This window comes from Pocillopora damicornis, chromosome 7 (assembly GCF_964200805.1).
Source record: "Pocillopora damicornis chromosome 7, jaPocDami1.2, whole genome shotgun sequence".
In the NCBI taxonomy this organism is placed as follows: domain Eukaryota; kingdom Metazoa; phylum Cnidaria; class Anthozoa; order Scleractinia; family Pocilloporidae; genus Pocillopora; species Pocillopora damicornis.
Window position 1 is genome coordinate 4,972,719 of NC_142676.1, and position 19,988 is coordinate 4,992,706.

The 19,988-nt window shown below is 39.4% G+C and overlaps 2 protein-coding genes across 5 annotated transcripts in view; one reads left to right on the forward strand and one right to left on the reverse strand.

The window, feature by feature from the left end:
• LOC113679097 (E3 ubiquitin-protein ligase HECTD1) overlaps positions 1 to 7,727 on the forward strand; it is a 30,886-nt gene extending 23,159 nt beyond the window's left edge. For all 4 annotated transcript variants that reach the window (XM_027196075.2, XM_089212252.1, XM_089212249.1 and 1 more), the window contains exons 31-39: positions 281 to 408; positions 1,392 to 1,530; positions 2,132 to 2,191; positions 2,720 to 2,857; positions 2,958 to 3,676; positions 4,627 to 4,705; positions 5,693 to 5,786; positions 6,467 to 6,675; positions 6,963 to 7,727. In XM_027196075.2, the coding sequence (XP_027051876.2) occupies positions 281 to 408; positions 1,392 to 1,530; positions 2,132 to 2,191; positions 2,720 to 2,857; positions 2,958 to 3,676; positions 4,627 to 4,705; positions 5,693 to 5,786; positions 6,467 to 6,675; positions 6,963 to 7,187 (1,791 nt within the window). In that variant the 3' untranslated portion in view covers positions 7,188 to 7,727. The remainder of the gene's footprint in view (positions 1 to 280; positions 409 to 1,391; positions 1,531 to 2,131; positions 2,192 to 2,719; positions 2,858 to 2,957; positions 3,677 to 4,626; positions 4,706 to 5,692; positions 5,787 to 6,466; positions 6,676 to 6,962) is intronic.
• A 542-nt stretch (positions 7,728 to 8,269) lies between these two features.
• LOC113679139 (protein phosphatase 1 regulatory subunit 37) lies at positions 8,270 to 19,617 on the reverse strand. The gene is made up of 13 exons (XM_027196092.2): positions 19,250 to 19,617; positions 17,170 to 17,267; positions 16,620 to 16,665; positions 16,420 to 16,520; positions 15,418 to 15,537; positions 15,144 to 15,294; positions 13,929 to 14,074; positions 13,220 to 13,342; positions 12,867 to 13,008; positions 12,045 to 12,211; positions 10,617 to 11,202; positions 9,848 to 9,958; positions 8,270 to 9,632 (listed from the first exon to the last, which is right to left on the reverse strand). The coding sequence occupies exons 1-13, from the start codon at positions 19,446 to 19,448 to the stop codon at positions 9,520 to 9,522; spliced, it is 2,103 nt and encodes a 700-aa protein (XP_027051893.2). The 5' UTR covers positions 19,449 to 19,617; the 3' UTR covers positions 8,270 to 9,519.
• Positions 19,618 to 19,988: the final 371 nt, after the last annotated feature.

Here is a 19,988-nt window from a genome sequence, read left to right on the forward strand (position 1 = left end):
ACCATTTCATTCTCAACGATTATCAGGAAAAAATTATCTTAACAAAATCGATACATTTTCAAGCAGGAAGGTGATGAGATTAAAAGAAAGAAAGACATCAATTAACTAATGTTGCTTGGTATGATACCAAATTCTCAAAGCTAATTTTATAGGAAATGTATGGCAGACAGTGCAGAGAATTGATATTTATATCTTGGGAGTGAAAGGGTGAATAAGACCAGATGAGAACTTATAAGAGCATTTACAGTATGTTAACTCTACATTTCTTTCATGTCTGCAGGACCCTTTGGTGTTAGCCAGTAATGCCTTACCAACCTGGAGTGGAGTGTTGACAAGTACCTTTCCATTCCTGTTTCCTTTTGAGACAAGACAGTTGTACTTTTCTTGTACGGCTTTCGGTAGCTCAAGGTAAGAAAGCCACAAAGACATCTTACATGGGGAAAAAGCGGCAGTTTCACAGCTTGCCCTTCAGGCGCGAAATTTGTACGAAGCCCTAAAAACTCCACTTGCCTATCAGGCAAATGAGGTTAGAATCCGCTATCCCGATCGCGAAATCGCCATAGCTCAGGGCTATTGTACACGGCTTTCTTTGCACGTTGGTGCCGTCCTCTTAGTCTTAGAAGATGTTGAATTTTAATCAAATGCTGCCAGGAGCGACAAGATTTTGATCATTCAACCATGGATTTATTTTAGAAACGTAGTCTTAGTTCAGGCGGGTTCCGTCGTCAGTCTTAAGATATAATTTTTCCAATTTTTAATGGCAGTTAATACGCTTCTGTGAATTGAAGTCGCATCACAACGACAAAAAGGAAATTTGCGACACTAGGGAGTGTCCCAACGTTTGTTCAAATCCTGCTCTAATCCATCTTTTCCTGGCGTATCTTTTGTTTTTGTTTTTTGTTTTGCTTTGGTTTTCTGGAATGCGAATAACGTCTATAATGATTGCCATTTAGTTCACTCTTTTAAGAGCGACGAGGTGGAAAATGGCATTCTACGCTGTCCATGGAGAAATGCGGACAGTATCCGTTAACCAGCCATTGTTCCAGGCCCTGCGGCATTTACCCCTAAACTCGTAGTAGAACTTCAAAGGCTATCGCGTTTTATTTGCCAAGCGAGTCTTAGCTGACTTTGTTACGTCTCGAAAATCTCTTGCTCTTTATAGCATGTGAAGGTACCCTTAACTCTCGTCAAGTTTTTTTTTTTTTTTTTTTTGAAACAACCCGCTTACTTCTCACTGTTGATGTTTTGTTTTTTGTTTTTTTCTGGCAGTTCAACTTTTCCCAATACTAACTTGGGGAAAGGGGGATTTATTGTTTAACACTAGTGACAATGGTTGAGGTTCTTTCTCCATTAGACATCGGTTGACGTGTATGTGTAACATTTCTTCTCAGAGCAATAGTATGGCTACAAAACAAACGAGACGTAGCGTTGGAAAGAAGTCGCCCACTGAGTCACAGGCGAGAAGAACAACACGAATTCCGAGTGGGTCGATTAAAGCACGAGCGTGTGAAGGTTCCTCGAGGAGATGAGGTAAATGTCGCTCGAAATTTGCAGGATGGTTTGAAAAAAGGAATTACGAACGGAGTACGGGACGTAGTGTGACATGTGATGTGTGATACGTTATATGTGATATGTAATATGTTATGTGTGATTTGTTAAGCAAGTTTTGCTATGTTCAAAATAAACTTTTGATGTTAGCAGGAGGAGACGCGGTGGTCTAACCGTTAACCCTTTGAACTCCAAGAGTGATAAGCATCAAATTTCTCCTTACAATATCAGCCCGAATTACACATTAGTAAACAAATTCTCCTTGTCAGCTCGTTAGGAAATGTATAGAGAACAGTATGGAGAATATGCGTATTGATCACCATTATGTGTTGTGTTCTTGGGTAAGACACTTCACTCTCGTAGTGCCTCTCTCCACCCAGGAGTAGAACTGGGTACTAGGGAACCTAACAAAATGCTGAGAGATAATCTTTAAGAGACCCACGTTATAGCTTTCCGGTTGTTCGTAAGTGCTCGAGCTTTCGCCTGATTGGAATATAAGGTTCGGAAACCCTTCGGAAATATAGACAGACTGGCTGTAGCTCCACGACTGGGAGTAGTAATGTCATTTTTGTTTGCCTTTCAGTTGCTTGATTGGGCAATGGGTGTATTGAAATTCCATGCAGAGCGAAAGTCTGTTTTGGAGGTTTGTGTCTGTCCTTCATTTACTCTTGAATTTTCCTGACTAACTGGTAATAATTAACAGTCAGAAAGAGGTTGAAATGAATGTTTTTTTTATCGTATCAGAGGTCTCTTGTGTGATAGACATGATAGCTCAGTGATAAGTGTGACTCAGCGTGCGAAGGTTTCAAAGGCGAACTCCTTACTCATAGGGCGAAGCTTCATTTGCTTCGTATGCACAGTCGGAGTCGTTAACAGAAGCGCAGAACGATACGATCTGTTGAAATCAAACTGACAGAATGGAGAGCAGACTGTAGATGTTGCTCGTGGCTCTGTCTTGGAGAAATGTTAGGGGATAGCTTTCACCCGATTAGCGTTCCTTCCGCTCAGGATCAGTAGTAAGACCCTTAGTCTCCAAGCTAAGTGATGGTAAATGAACTGAATTCAGTAGTTCATTAGAACCTCGTGTGCTCTGTTAACTCCAGGCTCAGCGCATATTACTTCGTCAAGAAGAAAATGCATTTTTCCTCTATATAGCACTGTTCTCTTTTAGGTGGAGTTTGAAGATGAGGAGGGAACTGGGCTTGGGCCTTCACTCGAGTTTTACGCGCTTGTGGCGGCCGAGCTTCAACGAAAGAGCCTGGGTATGTGGATTTGCGAGGATGCCATCGTCGACGAGACTGCTAGAGAGGTTTGTAAGGAGACTGTTTTTTTGGTCGAAAAAATGTTTCTTTACTCTCTGTGCACACCACATGAAGGAGTGAATCACTAAACCATCTTTCCTATTTCAGGTGGACATCGGTCATGGTATTCGTCCCAGGGGCTATTACGTGCAACGCGCCGGTGGCCTTTTTCCCGCGCCCCTTCCTCAGGATGCCCCTGACACAGAAAGGGTAGCAAAGCTCTTTTACGTCCTAGGAATTTTCTTGGCTAAAAGTTTGCAGGACAGTCGATTAGTGGACATTCCGCTGTCGCTATCGTTTCTTAAACTCTTGGCATGTAGTGCATCACCGCCTAACAGCAAAACCACATTGGCTTACAGTCGGAGCTCCTTACAAGTAATCGATGACGCGTCGTGCTCGCTCGAGGATCTAGTAGAGTGCTCGGACACGACTAACGAGCTCGATCAACCTCAGCCAAGTGTAGAAGAGAACGAAAATGCGATCAATAAATTAGACTTGGATTCCATCAAGGAACGAGAGCTTATTGAAGAGGAAGAAGAGCTGTCTAAGGAAGAGAACTCTGAATTGAGAAAAACTAAAGAAAGCGTGGAAGAGATGCCGTCCACACCTGTAAAGCCATGTTGGTTTGATAGTATCTTGGATGACAGCGATATGGAAGTGGTGGATCCGCACAGAGCGACTTTCCTAAAACAACTACAAGAATTGGTTGCCAGGAAAAATGACATTCTTAAAGACAATTTGCTGACGGTTAACGAGAAGAGGGCAAAAATATCGGAGCTCAAGTTGAAAACAGCTCATGGTGTTGAGTGCAGTGTTGACGATCTGGGGTAGGTGGAAAATTTTCATTTTGTCAAAACCTACTGATACAAAATGTCTGCAAGGAGAATGGTGACTAGTTCGTGCTTGGAAACACCGTTCTATCGTTTCATATGTGGTACCCTAGAGTAATCGAATTCCAAGCGCTCCTGAACTAAATTGTGGTGAAGAGAGAGGCTGGTGTTTAAAAAAAATAAATCCTCGCTCTGCCGAAGTGCAAACGCTCGAAACGCCAGCTTTCGATCTCTTTAGGGTGCCCATTTTACATCATCAACTTATTGATAAAACCAAATTATCTTGTTATACTCTCTCCATCGATGTAGCACTACTGTTTCTGTAGAAACTCACCCCCTTTACTCATTTGTGGTGGAGATAGATGTTTTAAATTATATGATATCCAGACATGAAACCAACCAGACATACCCTACACGCTGCGGGCCACTGTAGCGTGATTGCAATAAACCATGTCGGTTACAAATGAATGAGGGGGGTAAGTTTTAAAAAACTGTGATGCTGCGTCGGTGGGCGAGTAAAAAAAAATAATTTTGTTGTATCAACTGAGTTGACAATGTGAATTGGCCACCGTAAAGAGTTTGAAAGCTGACGTTTCGAGCGTTAGCCATTCGTCATTATCAACTCAGTTGATTGAACCAAATTATTATGTCGGTTACAGTCGATCGTGTTGTTTGGCCATTTTACAGTTGTTTGAAATGTCACCAAGCGTTCGTAGGAAGAGAAGTTTAGGGGCTTGGTTCAAGTGCAGAGCCGGAAAATATTCTTCTGTACTTGCGCTCTAATGTACATTAACTCGTGCTACAATTAATCGATTCTCGTACCTTGTAGAGTTGTTGCTCCTTCCTTTCCATATTTTGTTCGTTTCCCATTTACATTATTTGTTCCCGTTTGTTGTTGTGATGATCGATGAAATAGTGAAGTACATCATTTATTTCCTCATCTTCAGGCTAACCTTCCAATTCTCACCGTCTTCTAAAGTGTACGGGTTTAGCGAAGTTGATCTGGTACGGAATGGTGGAGATCAGGTATGTGTCGAGAAGACTGGTGACGAAATCAAAAATGTTGGACTGTTTAGCCCTTTGCATCCTAATTTCACTTTGCATATTCTCCATACTGTTCTCTATACATTTCCTAATGTGCTGATAAGGAGAATTTGTTTAACAATCAAAAGCTTCTTCAGTTGGTGATCATTTTCTTTATTCTCGTGACCTTCATGTTTGATTCAAAGGGTAAACTGTAGGGAGAAATGAGATGTTAGTCACTGTTAAGAGTCATAGGGATAAGCACGTTTCTTGGCATTACATTTCGATGAATCCCCACGTATTATCTAGATCAAACGTTTTCATCCAACATTTTGCTTCACGAGCAAATGTTTGGTCTGTTCATTCCGTTTCGTGTGCAGCTAACATGATGTTGAATGAAAACGTTGGATCCTTTAGCTAGGGCGAAACGAGCTAGTTCAGGGGAGAGGTAGTATTGGCTGCTCCCTAAGAATTACTGAACAAAATGTGAATCTTCATTTGTTTTACTCGTAGTTATGGCAAATTTATTTCACGGTTGATATTTGAGGTGCACTTTAAATCACGGAAATTATTAATTAAGTTAAATATTTGACTTAAGTCTTTTTCTTTTGTGATTTAAACAAATGTTTTTCGCTCGGTGAGTGTAACAGTCGAAGCGCGCGGAATAAAGTTTCTAGGTTGTACAACGTCATAAAAATCAATAGTATCCTCATCTTTTCACAGTAAGGTTTTGGTTCTCTAACAGCATCATTTGCTGTTAAATATATTTAGCATTTCTGGAACTTCTCGTTTCGTCCTAAATCATTTTTGCTCCTTCCCTCTCCTCACCTCCCCTGAGTCGCCGAGTGTAAGGTGGCTCTTGCCTTTCATTCGCACATCACAGCAGGTTCGACTTATTCTGTAACTTAACTTTTCCTCTTATTTGCCTGTTCATCATAATTGCCTCTCAATAACTGTAACTTAGATTTTCGTTATAATAATTTGTAACAGATGTTAACAACAGAAAATGCTGAGGAATACATAAAGCTTGTCAAGGAATTCTGTTTATACACTGGCGTGCAACTTCAGTTGGACTCATTTAGAGGTAATATTTTTGTTCACGAATTGTAGAAATAACCATGAGGTTTTCATGTCGTGAAAGGATATTTCACGAAAAAATATGAGAGAAGATTGTTGAGAGCACTTTGCGATTGAGTGTCGTAAAAGCAAAACTGATGTAATAACAACAGCCAACCAGAAGAAGGGAAAATACCCTGAAGAGCCAATGAGAAATCAAAGAAAAAACAGTCACACCGCCTCAAGCGCGGGAAACGCAGGCGATCAATTCGTGATTTTTGTAAATTTTACATATGACTGGTTGAGAGAGTGGTATGAGTTTTCTGGACCAATCACAGAGCGAAGTGGAGCAAAAGCAGAGTAATCTCGAATTTCTTTCGACACTCAATTGAAAATTGCTCTAGTTGTTTGGGATGATTGTTACGAGTTATTTAGATATAGTATTCGGTTGTTTTTCTTAAAGTTATTGTACAGTATCTTGGTGTTTCGATTGATGCTGCAAGCTAGCAATCGCTGGTCTCCGCAAAAGTGAACATGAAATACCACAAGTGGCAAAAGTAGTGGCGGAACTTACTTTTCAGAGATGAAATGGTTTGATCTGAGGTTGTAAAAGTTGATAAAATAAAACAGCAACAAATTAACAGGACAGGTAAGAAAACCAGTAATTCCTTCATTTGATAAGCGTTACCATCAACCTTCGTTTTGCAGACGGGTTCAACTCCGTGTTTCCAATCGAGAAACTTAGTCCATTCACTCCAGACGAGCTACAGCTAATGTTGAGTGGAGAACAGGTTCCACAGTGGACCAGGGAAGACATAATGAACTACACCGAGCCCAAGTTTGGATACACACGGGAAGCGCCTGGCTTTCAGAGATTTGTGAATGTGCTGGTTAACATGACTGGCGACGAGAGAAAAGTAAGAAAATAGTTCATGCTTTTGTGTAGCGTCTTTGCATGAATGGTAGTGTATTTGTCGTCGTTGGTTCGTCAGATCGCGTCTGTTAGAGGCGCGGTGGCATAGTAATTAGCGCGTTGGACCGTGAAGTAAGAGGTCTGGGTTCGAGTCTGGCCGATGCGATGAACGTGAGCGGATTGCGTTCAAAACGAGTGCTATACTACTTGAGGTTAATGCTTATGCAGCCGTATCAGCCTTTCTATTATTTCTATTTTATCTTAAACCTCTACAATTTTTTTTCCCATCAGGCGTTCCTCCAGTTCACCACAGGTTGTTCGTCCTTGCCTCCAGGCGGTCTCGCCAATCTTCATCCTCGCCTCACTGTAGTGAGAAAGGAGAGTGAAGGAGATGGCTCTTTCCCGTCTGTTAATACGTGCGTACATTACCTTAAACTTCCGGAATACTCTTCGGAAGAGGCCATGCGAGAGAAGCTCCTGGCAGCCACAAGAGAGAAGGGATTCCACTTAAATTAGGCCAGTTCGAGTCGACTCTTCCAAAAACATGTCACTGTAATGATTCGCGTGACATCATTAGAGAAGCCTTGCTTGCGGTTTCCGTCCTTTTGCCATGAATTTATTGTTTGTGTTTATCTTTCATTAGCTGTAGTAATCTTATGCGCCTTTCAAAATAGTCGCGTGTAATTGTGGATCGCTTATTCCTATATCGTGCCATGTAAATAGTTACCTTAACGGAAATTGTTGATTGGAAGGCGCTCTTTCTGTTTTTCTGTCAAAGCTGCTCATTGTGAACCGAGGCAACAAAGTTCAACAGAATTAAGGCTGTTTCAGTCACTTTACGGTGACTGATCACATTCGGGAAGGGGCGCAAGGCAAATATTTCAGCTGTATCATGATGCAGTGGGGAAGTTCACTCGTTTGTTTCAACTGTTTACCAAACTTACAACAATGTTGATTGTTAAATCTCTAGGTAGACATTTTCTTTAAAAAATATGTTGTTGCTCTATAAATAAGTAAATGCGTAATTTAAATTAAAAGAATTGTCAAGCGATTTCATTTGATTTGTCTGGTTTCTCAGTGTGCTACTTTAATTTAGCTAATTCAAGGAGAGTAGTTGAAGAAAAGGAAAATATCCAAACTCTAAAACGCAAAAGTTTGATTTCGATGTTGCATCTGATTGGCTGAGAGGCCGACGCGGTTGATCTACACCAATCAAGGAGCGGATTTAAGCAAACCCGATGGAAAGGACAAAGCCTGCATTATATTCTGCCTTTTTTCAGGGAAACAAACGCAAGCTTGCGCGAGGGGAGTGTTTTTGCACTTCTCTCCATGGGTAAATGTAATAAAATTACCCCTGTTCTTTAGCTACCTGGGACATATCGTCAGTCGACGACCAGGCCACTTAGCAACCACCTTGGGACAGGTGGCGTTAGCTCGACGCATTTGCGTATGGAGTGGATGGTTGGACTTTGAACCAAGTGCATAGTGGAGGTCGCCTGGCAAGGCGCGGTAACACAGTCGTGGGGTGTGCATCTTGGTTGTGACCGTAGTAAACTGGTCTCGCCCTTCGTTCTTCACAGCTAATAAGACTTACTAACCACGGTTTCACTCGTTTATTACACTAAGGAAGTCGACGAGATTTTTCGTTGGGAAAAATGATTCAAGAAATGCTTTCTTTGGATTCGTGATCCATTTTTTAGCGTGTAAAATGACGGATTATCTATTAATGAGTCAATAATAATAAAGTGTATGTCAAGAGTTCCTAATAACAAAGAAGTATTCCCGTTTGTATTGCAGTAAAGGTTTTAACATAATCTTAATAAAAGGCTAAAAAAAGTAATAATTATTTGCAATAATTCATAAAATTCTTTGTCATTTCTGTGGAAATCGTTCTAACATCTAGCTTAAGATGTGAACTCTCCTTAGCCGTACCATACACTTCTTTCACGACAAGTAAAGAAAATTTCATACTACAACAAAAAAATCTACACTGCGTTTTAACATCACTTAAGCTGAGCTCACTTCAGACAATTTACCATGCTATATAACATTAAGGGAAGGGGAAAAGGAGACGTAAACTAAACGGTACAAGGAAGAATTCATAGAAAGACAGATCATTGACGGAAAAAGATCAAGACATCTTTAGTTATGGTTTTACCTTTGATAAGACATTTTAGCTATAACTAGTTCAAACTTAAGTCTACCTTTTTTTCATTTTTTCCTCCGAATATAAAACAGGAAACATACAAAAAGTTGGGATCAATGTCAATGTCTAAGCAACTGCGCACTTACCCCCACTCTCCCCCCCCCCCCAACTCAACATGAACTCCAACTTATTACCAACTGACTGTTGTTGGGTTGAAGGGGGGGAGGAGTAAGGGCGCAGTTGCCCGTGACTGACATTGAACAAAACGTTCTTTAATATTTCATCTAGCACTGCTAAGGTCATTGTCATTGCAAACGTTTGCGTGACTAGTTATCTTGGAAACCAAAATGTCACGAAATCGCTTACCATAAAGACAAATACATACTAAGACAGGCTCTATTTACTTTTGAATTCTTCAAATTACCTCGCTCGCTGCAAAATTTTCCGTAAGATCAAAATTATGTCTTATGAAGAGCTTCGAACAAAATGTGGCATGGTTCAAAGCTTTTCGCGCAACGATCTATAAAATAAACTGAATTTGTTAAGTTCATAAGGAGTTGGTAATAATAGCATTTTTTCCTCAATAATTAATACTATGATACAGCCTGTAGGTCAAATCGCCGCAGCGAATAAGCCATGCTGATCTCTACGACAACAAATCTTCAAAATGCTTGTCTGTAAAAAATGCATTCAATTTCTCCTTCAACTAAGAAGGTCCACTACGGCACCGTCGTTATTCGGAGACACTGTGGAGGGAGGGGTGGGCAACTTTGTTGAGCCTATCATCAAGCCGTCCATTTGGCCTGTCCAAAAATCTAAAAAAGGGGAAAAATCACAAAGGAATGAAATCTAATATTCTATAAACCTTAAATTATAACTTTTAAATCCGTCTAACATTTAAGGCAATGTAAATGACAATGTTAAGGTTAGTTTTGCGCATGAAAGGAACCTACGCCTACACTACATAAGTATCGGAAGCGCTTCGGGTTCGTCCGGAAACGCTTCGAGTTCTTTCGCTACACAGACGCACCCTGATTGTTGATTGCATGGTTGAGATGTGGATTGTGATTTGTTTCCTTGACAGACACGCTGCTCAACAAGTCCAGCTCTGGTTTATTTCCTTCAGGTAAAGGAGAAGAGGCTGCAGAAGTGATATAAAACAAAATAAGAAAAAAATTGTGCATGAAATCCATATGACCTGATCAGTAAGGGAAGGTTCTTATGCCATTTTCAAATCGCTGTAACACTCTAACCACATCGAAAGGAAGTGTAGTACTAAAATCGTCTCGGAAAAAAGATGCATCAATTGTTCGCTCGCATTGATAGAAAGTTTCATGGCAAATTTTACGAAGGCAGGTTTCATATTAAATTGCATGAATCTTTTTCCTTCAGCCTTTGTTTAAAAGAAGAGTTTCTGACACATGGCAAGAGTTTAACCTTGGGACGCCTGGAGGGATCACAAGCAACTTGACGAGAAAAACACATTAATAAGCCGATGAAGACAACTATCATGAAGTGGAGGAAGTATTCCCTAAACAAAACTAAAATTATTAGAACTCACACATGAGGAATGTATGGTTATCGCCAAAAAGATATAACGGCAGGATCTTGAAAGAGAATGGTCACATTACTAATTTAAGTCGATGCGTGCAACCTGAGGGAAATTTCCTTCAACACAATTTGATTGGTTAGCTCGGAAAGAAGAGCAAAGAAATAATTCACTTCAAGACGAGGCGTTTGCTAGTAAGAGGAGGGGGGGAAAACAGGAATTAATATGGCGTTCAAGACATATGTTGTACCTGAAGTCCGCTCATCACTCTGAACCAGAGCAGGAATCAATGGAGATGCGGTGGGTTGCGACAGTGAACTGAATGTGCTGTTAGAGGCGTCCGTGTCACTCAGCGAAACACCTGACACCTTGTCACGTAACACATCGTTCACGCTCGTATCGCAACCGCTTATATCTTGCTCGTTTGACGAACAATTCGTGTTCGATAAATCCACAAGGGGAACAAAGTCCTCATCACTAAAAGTACCGTCTTGGTTTGGCTGCTGTTCCTCATCTGATACAGCCGTAACTGTGAATCGTGACAGGCCAGGATAGTCCGATGTTAGAACTTTAAGCTCTTGTGCAATATCCGGAGGGTTCTCCAACTGAATCAGCTTCGGCGAGCAAGATGCAGTCTCGTTTTCAACGTGAGACACCGCATCTGTTACGTGTTCTTTGACATTATGGATAATGCTGTCTGTTTCACTGATCCTTCCCTCCTCAGTCTGGCTTTCAGTAGCCAGCTCTCTTTCTTCTCGTTCTTTGGCTAAAACTTTGTTTCGCTGGCAATAGCTGTAGATGTCAGCGAGAATAATCCTCTGTGTTGTTTCCATGCCCTGTGAAAGACAAAAAAAGCCTTGAAAGATGACAAACTTGACACATCACAACTCCTTCTGCGTCATATGACATCCTCAGAAGACTTTCCTAAATCTCCGAACTTAGGTCTGAAAAAGTAAAGTTTATACGCTGCTTAGGTCCAACTCTGTTCACCCAAACTATACTAAACCTCAGTAGTTTGAGGTCATTCGGAGAGCAAATCATACAACAAATGAATACTAGGGGTAAGTTTCTTAGGAAACTGTGGTGCTGCGTCGATGGGGCTCATTACAAGATAATTTAGTCTCAACACCTATGTTGATAATGAAAATTAGCCACCGTAGAGAGTTTCTAAAGCTCACGCTTCGAGAGGAAGCCCTTCGTCTTTCCCGAACGGTCGAAACGCCAGCTTTAGAAACTCTTTAGAGTAGCCAGTTTACAACTTCTAGTCAACTGATAAGTACAAATTATCTTGAATATATGGTTGAACCTTAGTCGACCGTGTAGACTGGTCGTCTAGGTGAGAGTGGTGCTGCGGAGGACTGTGGACGGGATCATTGACAACCTGGGCGAAAGTCATCATCTGAGTCAAGAGAGGATTTTTTTTTTTCAGTCGAGCGTTTTAAATCTGGTTCGTAAAAACTGATTGGTCAGTTTTTCGTGACATTATTGGCTGCAAGACTCAGTTGGCGTAAGTCGCTCCAAATCGAAGTTAAATGCATTACTTCTCATCACTACTCATTGTTCATTCATGCAAATGTTTAGCATGAGAAATGGAGTTAGGTGAGAGACGCCCACGCTTTTCGTAGGAGCCCAATTAGTTATTTCAACGCACATCAGCACGCTGGTACAGCAAGCTTACCGGCTCTTTTTTCAGGTCCTTGTCCAGGTCTATCCGCACAAGGGACTTGTTGACTTTCAGTGACAACGACAGAGCCATCAGCCCTCCAACATATGGGTCATTGTCACGGAGGTCCACTCTTAGAATAGTCTTGCTTTCTGCGACTACTTCAGCAAGTGCAATTATTCCTGCAACGGCAGAAGACTGGAAATTAGCCGCAGAAACAGATTTAAAAAAAACTACCTTGACAAACGCGAGGGGTAGAGGGGGGAGCGGAGCTCATTAGAAGGCCTTAGGAGAAACTAAAAGTTTCAGACGTGGTATTCGCAAGAGAGAAGAGCTTATTTAGAGAGAAGGAGCATATCTGGGTGTTTATGGTAATCGGTGTTGTGAACGTACATTTGTTTAGAACAGACTTAAACAATTCTTTGCCTTTAGGGTCGTATCTCGGTAAAATTACTGGACGTTATATTCTGTTTCTGTCGCCAAAACATTTGTTTTTCCAATGTAGGAATGAGAAAAATTTACGGGAACTCGGTGAACAGTCGCTAGTTTGTACCTCTCACTCGCTCTTCCTAATAAGAGACGTGCAACGCAAACAATGTCCCACTCACACCAGTAAAATATGTTAAGTTAACCAGGTTTAACTGAATAAGCAGCAATAAAAGATTTACCAAGGGTTCAAGTAGTCACTAATGTCATTGTGCTAAATTTGAAGTCGACAAACATCAGCTTTCAAGTAATTTGAACGAAGAAGACAATTTCAAACTGTGTTCGACGACAAAAACTGTAAAACATGTTTTTGCTTTGTTGTTAAGGTCATTATAAGTTTTTTTCCTTTACCTTCGCTAGAGAGTCTTGTATTCAACAGTCCAAGTCTTTCAAGAGAGTGGTTCCTCAAAAGACCCTCCTTTAATGTGTGCATTCCCTCGTTAGTCAATCGATTGTGTCCGAGATTAAGAGTTTGAAGAGAGCTGGTGCTTACCTAAAACACAAACCATAAATTTACTTTGGTCATAAACATATCATACAGTAAAAACCACTTACTTTAAGCTTAGTTCACTTTTAAGGTCAGCCTTTGTATCCAGTTCTACCAGAGCTTATTTTGGCCTCCATAAATTGACACGACACTAAGGTGAGTCACTACAAAAACTCAGGTCGGACTAGGGATTTAGTAAAGACATGTACTAACTCACCAAAGCATTAGCCAGGAACATTGCTCCATGGCAAGTTAGTTGGGTATTCCACAGCACAAGTGTCTGTAGTCCACCATGAGGCTGTTCAGCCAGACCCTCACAAATATAACCAATACCCATGTCCTGCAAAACAAAGAGGTCAGTTTGAGGTCATTTTAAAGAACACTATCACAGAAACTGAGGTGTCAATAAAATGGATTATATAGTTACATCTTGTGACATAAAAGGATAAAAATTCATTTTATACATGCTAAGTAGCACAGGAAACATCCTAATGGTGAACTAAAACATCCATTATCAATAGATGCCATTTAAAGTACCAGACAAAATAACTACAGCCCAGCCACTCCCTGGGCAGTTAATGCTATCCCAAGGATAAATCGCTATGCAGCAGATAAGTGTTATTAAAGCATGCCGCGCTGTCAGCCAGACAGAGATCTATGTATTGGATAGTGTTATCCACCCTTTCAACGGCTGGGGCCAGAAAAGCAATCAATTTTACAGAGAGTCAACAAATGAAAACAGCTTGACTCAAGCACAAAAACACATCTTCTCAAGTCATGCATGATAGTTCTGAAGACATGGCACATGTCCTCCAAGACTGATCAAACTGCATCCTGAAGCAAAACCTGAATTCAAGAACATGATGAGCATGAATTACTGACCCTAAAAGGAAAAATACTATGTTATTACATGTAGTATGTCTTACCTGTAAAGGATTATTTCTTAAATCAAGCAATTGAAGATATCCATTACCCTTCAACATGGCACCTAATGACTGCCCATCTGGTGATGTGAGTTTGTTGTCTCCCAGGAACAAGTCTTTGAGATTCTGGTTAAACTTTACTGCACTGACTAAGAGGCAAGATTCAGACCAACACAAATTTAGGTATTTTAAATAATTATCTGATAGAAAACAAAGTAGACTATGTTACTGATTACTTGGTTTAGTTCTCCTTTCATACAGCTACAAATTATGAGAGATCAAAAAAGATTATGGCACTTTCAAACTAATAGCCTATTCACACCTACAAAACATGTTTGGTTAAACTGATTTTTACTCAATGAAAATCATAAAGAGAGAACTGGAAAAACTTAATTTTCCATAGGATTCTTGAAAGTACTTGCTAACTTGCATTTCCAATGTGCTATATTTTAAGTAGAAAAGTGTTAGGTTAAGTTGTTTCTACCAAGAAAAAAAATTAAATTGTGTTTAACAAAACAACTTTAAAACATATTTAAGCTTTGGTGTGAATGGGATATAGGTTAGTTAACAATCACTTAAATAGTAAACTTTATATTAAAAGAACATCATCCACTAAAAGATCACATTTTATTTTATTTTCATTTTATTCCCATTTATTATCACTCATATCATTAAGGTCCTTAAGACAAAGAATTTTAGATTTTCCATTTAACAAATAGCTTCTATATTGCCATTCATCTGTACAGTTCTAGTTCACAAATGATGTCAAAATGTGGTAAGAATGCAAAGTGGCACACAAGGCACAGCTGTGTGAGTCATTAATGTTTTTACTACATTTTGGCATCATCTGTGATCTATTACTGTACAGACACACAGCAACATAGAGTCTATTTTTGTTTAATATGGTAAAAAAGCAAAATGTTTTTAACTGCAACATCATGCATACATCTGTCTTCCAACAGATCAGTAGTAAGCACCAAGCAAAATGCATGATTGTGTAATTCAGATTATCATATCATACAAAAAAGAGGACAAGAGGGCATACTTATTAGAGGATCCACAATACGCATTCCCTCTCTCCCAGTCCATAGCATCACAAGACAAAAAAAGGCTACAAGCACTCTTAATAATCCCTTCTCAAAGCAGTCTTTTCTTTTTAAGATTACTATACACAAACAACACACAAACTGTTACAGGATGAATGTAGATGTTACGTACCCAGCAGAAACAGTGGTCTCCCTGACAGATTACAACCCTCCATGTGCAACACACTGAGACAGCAGTCAAGCCTGAGGGTGCGCCCCAAGAGAGGAAGAGCCTGTTCTGTCCAAACTGTGTTACGTATGTCCAAGTATTGTAAACAGGGAGTCTGAGGAGGGAAAAACATAATTTACATGGTGCAGTCTTCAACATGTGTAAGGTAGGTTTGATACACATCTGTTGATTCCCAAACCAAACAATATCTCTCAAAAGCTCTCCAAACACTATTTACCTTTTTTAAAGTTCTACTAACAGCTTGCCATCCTCTGATCTTTATCTTGCTATTGTATGCCATGTTTAGGTTGCATGTTGATTTGTAGTATTCAATCATTTCCAGCAGTGAAACAGCACCCTACAAATTACCAGCCATTTTGTTCACAAAATAGAAAAAATTATGAATTTCAAAACAAAACAATAATCGTAATTTATTTCAAAATACCATGTAAAGGAGAGAACAATACACGGAAGTAGAGCCTCCTGTACAATCAATTCTAAGGATTGGGAAGTGACTGCTGGAGTGCATTAATTTCCCCCTCCATTGTTTCTCTACAACCAATTGCCATTCCATTGTCTGGAATTTATGGTGTTGATTGTAAATAGCACCAAAGTTTAGTGTTGATTATGTATTGTTAACTTGTGGAGAAATTAGTATGATCACCTTTCACTACATAGTGTTATGTAACTAGCAGTATAAATATATTCTGTTGTCCATGTTATTTTCATTAGGTCAAGTTAAGTGGCGACTAAAGATCTTTCATGTTCCTTTTAAAACATTGTTCTTTGCTGAAACACAACAGCATTGCCACCCAGCAAGGGGAAAGTAAAGTCAGCAACGTTGACCCAAGCGGCCTTGTTGCAGCTTATTCCAGTTTCCAAGAAGCCTCAGAGAGTATGGCCAATTCCCTTTAATGGTGCCAGTCCATCACAGATTACCAAACTGCAGTTTGCCAAGTATCCCAATAGTTCATTTCATGAAGTTAACCTTTATTTACTAAAGAAAGCCTTGCATTCATTTCTCTCTTGCACTCATTCTTCTCTTGCACAGTGTATTTATCATATACTCTAAATATGAAAATGGACATATTTCTAGTGATTATTAAACATAGAAAAGCAGAACTTCCTGCGGACAAGAGCCATGGCTTGGAATACAATGACTGTAAGAGAAGCCACTTCTCATGCAATTCACATAATTTATACGACAAAAAAAATACAAAACAAATCTAAATGAACTTACATCATCCTCAAGTCCTGTGTTTTCAAGATCCAATGTCTTGGTTCTCACCCTTCTGAACACTTCCTCCAAAGCCTCACAGTTCCTTAGGTCAAGTTTAACACCTACAAGTCAAAGAAGCTGTTAACAAAAGCAGTAGAAACTGAAATTTTGACAGTTAATTATTAAAACAATTTAGGGCAGTCTATTTACGGGCACAGTACCTCTCAAGTCGATTACATCTATTCTGTCTGCAAAACTCTCACAAGCCTGCGTAAAAGAAAGATTTTTATGAGTCAAAGCAATGAATGCCGTGAAAGAGACAACTCATAACAGTAACTCAGACCTAGATGCATTAATCCGATATATTTCTGGTTTGAAATAACCAAATTTTCCCAAAACTGTCTTGATTACAGGTCAAGGAAAAATTCAAACTATGGGCAAGCCTACCACAAGTCTCTTACAGTGTATATCTGAGTGGTAGTGCATTCACAGTACTAACTAAAACATCCATTCCAGGTCATAGGTTCCACTCCTATTGGGAACACTCAGAGTTCTTTTTTCTGAGTATGCCTGTGTCTTTTAATGAATAATACCATCTTTCACTAAGGAGACGAATGGATTCAAACCCTTTTCTGAGGGGCACTCTGAACAGAACTTATAATTTACTGTTCCATGACCTTTGAAGTGCATCTGCCATTCACCGTAAACAGCTTCACGATTGTGTAAAGCACAGAAATATACAGAGGCAAGAAAGCTTTGTTTTAAAAATACCTCAAGCTGTTTAATGAGCTTTTCACAAGGTTTAATCTTCAGTCTGATGCATGTACTTCTATAGGCATCTATTACTTCTTTGCTGCTGTGATGTCCAGCTGAAATGTAAGAACATTATGACAAATTTATTTTTAAGAGGAGAGGACAGACAGAAGACTCTTGAACTGATAAGCCTTGGAACCAATGGATCTCTTGAATCTCTCTGGCTATATGTCATTGTGAAGAAGTTGTGGTCTTACTCGTTTCAGCAAGTCTCAAAAAAGACAAAATTTGCAAAAAATTTTTGTGGGTTAGGGAAACAAAAACATACTCTTTTAAGTGACACTACACTACAGAGCTCCTTACCACATCAATTGCTTTGAAACTTAAGATGGCATGTATTTTAAGGGACATGCAAAGAGAAAGCAAAATTCACTTTTTGGTGAGTTAAAATCATTGACCCAATTATGCCAATTAACCTGTCATTATTTGGTTCAAATTTATCAATAAACAAACAATACATGCATTAGTAAATATTAAACATTGATAAGCAAATAAGACCCAGGTTATGGAACTAATTTTGCACTGCAAATACCATTCTGGCCTTGGCTATATCTATCAAGTATCTAAGGAGCTTGCTTACAATTGCCCTTTCAATTAGAAAATGCTAATGATGTGGGTTTTTCATGGACAGCACATTGCTTAAGGTTCAAATGCACTTCACACCTTTTGGCAGGGGGAAATTTTTGCCACAGTGCATGTGACAGTTTATAAAGAATGGGAAAATATCATTTGGCAAATGCCATCAATTTCCTAAGAGAAAAAAAGACAGAGTTACACCTCCAAGAACTCCAAACCCTGCCATTTGCTATAAGCTTTTACAAGGTGTTTTTTTTTCTATGAGGATTAGACAGTTTGAAGGTCACAAATCACTCATGCCCTGTAGGAATCCACTGAAACAATTTGCCCATTCAGTTTTTTTTTAACTTTCTTGTTCAATTAAAAATTACAATGTATTTCATGAGGAAAAGGTTTCAACTGGGTTTCGTAACCCTGAGTTCCAAAGTTTATCATGAATATAAATGAAGATTGAGTACTTTTGGTTTCTGAATGCTTGATTTTGATTGCTGGTTATAACACACTGTAATCGTGGTTGAGCCTTCAAAGATATATCGAACTTTGATAATATCTTTAAAATATTTCATTCCATTTTTATTTCAATCAGAAGATAAATTGATTTTTTTAATTGTTGACATTTTCTTAAGCATTATTTCCAGCAGCAATGCAGTCAGGGGCCTGAGGTTTTCTTCATCAATCCCAAACAAAAAAGTGAAAAATTATGTTATCATTTGGCCAGTTTCAGATTAACATAAATTTGGGACTATGTAGTAAAATAATGCGCTCACAGATTTTTCATTTTCCGTTCCTCGAAAAATGTTGGAGACCTTTCTAAGAAGGGAAGTAAAATTCCACATTTCATCATTGCGGTTTAAACAAATCAAGCATCAAAGAAAATACGACCACCACAACGAACGTCTGCTTATCACATGAAAAAATAACGTACATATACCAACAATTAGAGAAATACCGCCTGAACCGGAAATTTGCTATTCCTTCATACATTTCGTGTTCTCGTTTTCACGATTTGCGCTCGATGTCGCGTAATACTTCGGGCAAAATGCCAGTACTGATTCATTAAGCTTTTGAAGTACATAAATGAATATATAAACGAGATTTAAAGAGCGAGAAGTTCATTCCCAATTACTGCCCATTATAAGCGACTAAAATGTTACGCTCACCGCTATACTCAAAGACATAAACGAGTGATAACGAAAACGTTCTTCAACCCGGCTTCGGGAGCAAATAGTTTGCAAAAAAATAAGCCATGCATACAATAGAAAAAAATGCAAGACAAACCAAGTCACGCAAATCAGAGCTCACCAATTTAAAGCACGAAGACCAATATTTACATTTTTTTAAGTCACCCTATGGAGTGAAGGCACACTGGAGCTCAACTAAAATTTATATTAACGCAAGTCTATTGGCATATATTGATGTGCAGTTCACCATAAAATGAAATCATCGAGTGCTTTGGACTAACCATTTTCCCACGGGTCAACTGGGTCCACAGCCCGGACTAGAAAGGCATCTTCAGGGAAGGAAACCTTTCTTGAAAGCTTCTTCTTCCGACTGGTTCGATGATCCTGCCGACGTGCAACTTCACGTATACCGCCTTCGCAATTACTCGGTCCACCGCGAGTTCCTTCCTCAGATGCCAAAACATCCTCACCTGTTTCCATAATTACTCATGGCTTTAAAATCAAATCCATCATAAGTAAGTAGCAAGGTAATAAAACCAAGGAAACTTCCTGTTTTCCAGTACCGAGCCTCAACTTCTCGAGGGAGCCATTTTGAAAGACACCCTTGACGTGGAGGACTGGGCTTGAATCACCTTCTTCATCGTGCGTTCCGTGACATGTGTTATACGACGGGAACGTGAATGTGATAACTTGCGATGACATAATATACCCTAGTGGATGCTCTTTGCAAGGTTAGCATCAAATTATAGGCTATGAACCGTTAGGAGTCTTTCGCCCTCTGGTGTTTTATACAGGTCCAGTTTTCAAAATCTTATTTGTCCCATCCTAACTACTTCGTACTTCCAAACACAATTCAAAATGACTGCCTCGTATAATTATACATTTTTTCTCATCGGACCGACCAAAAGCTAAAATCTTCGAATCTGTTTTCTGTTTTCTTCGAATCTGTTTTTTTTTTCAGCGCCATTCACAGCAGAGCAGAAAAAAGTTAATGCGCCTTAAATACTTAAATATAATTTT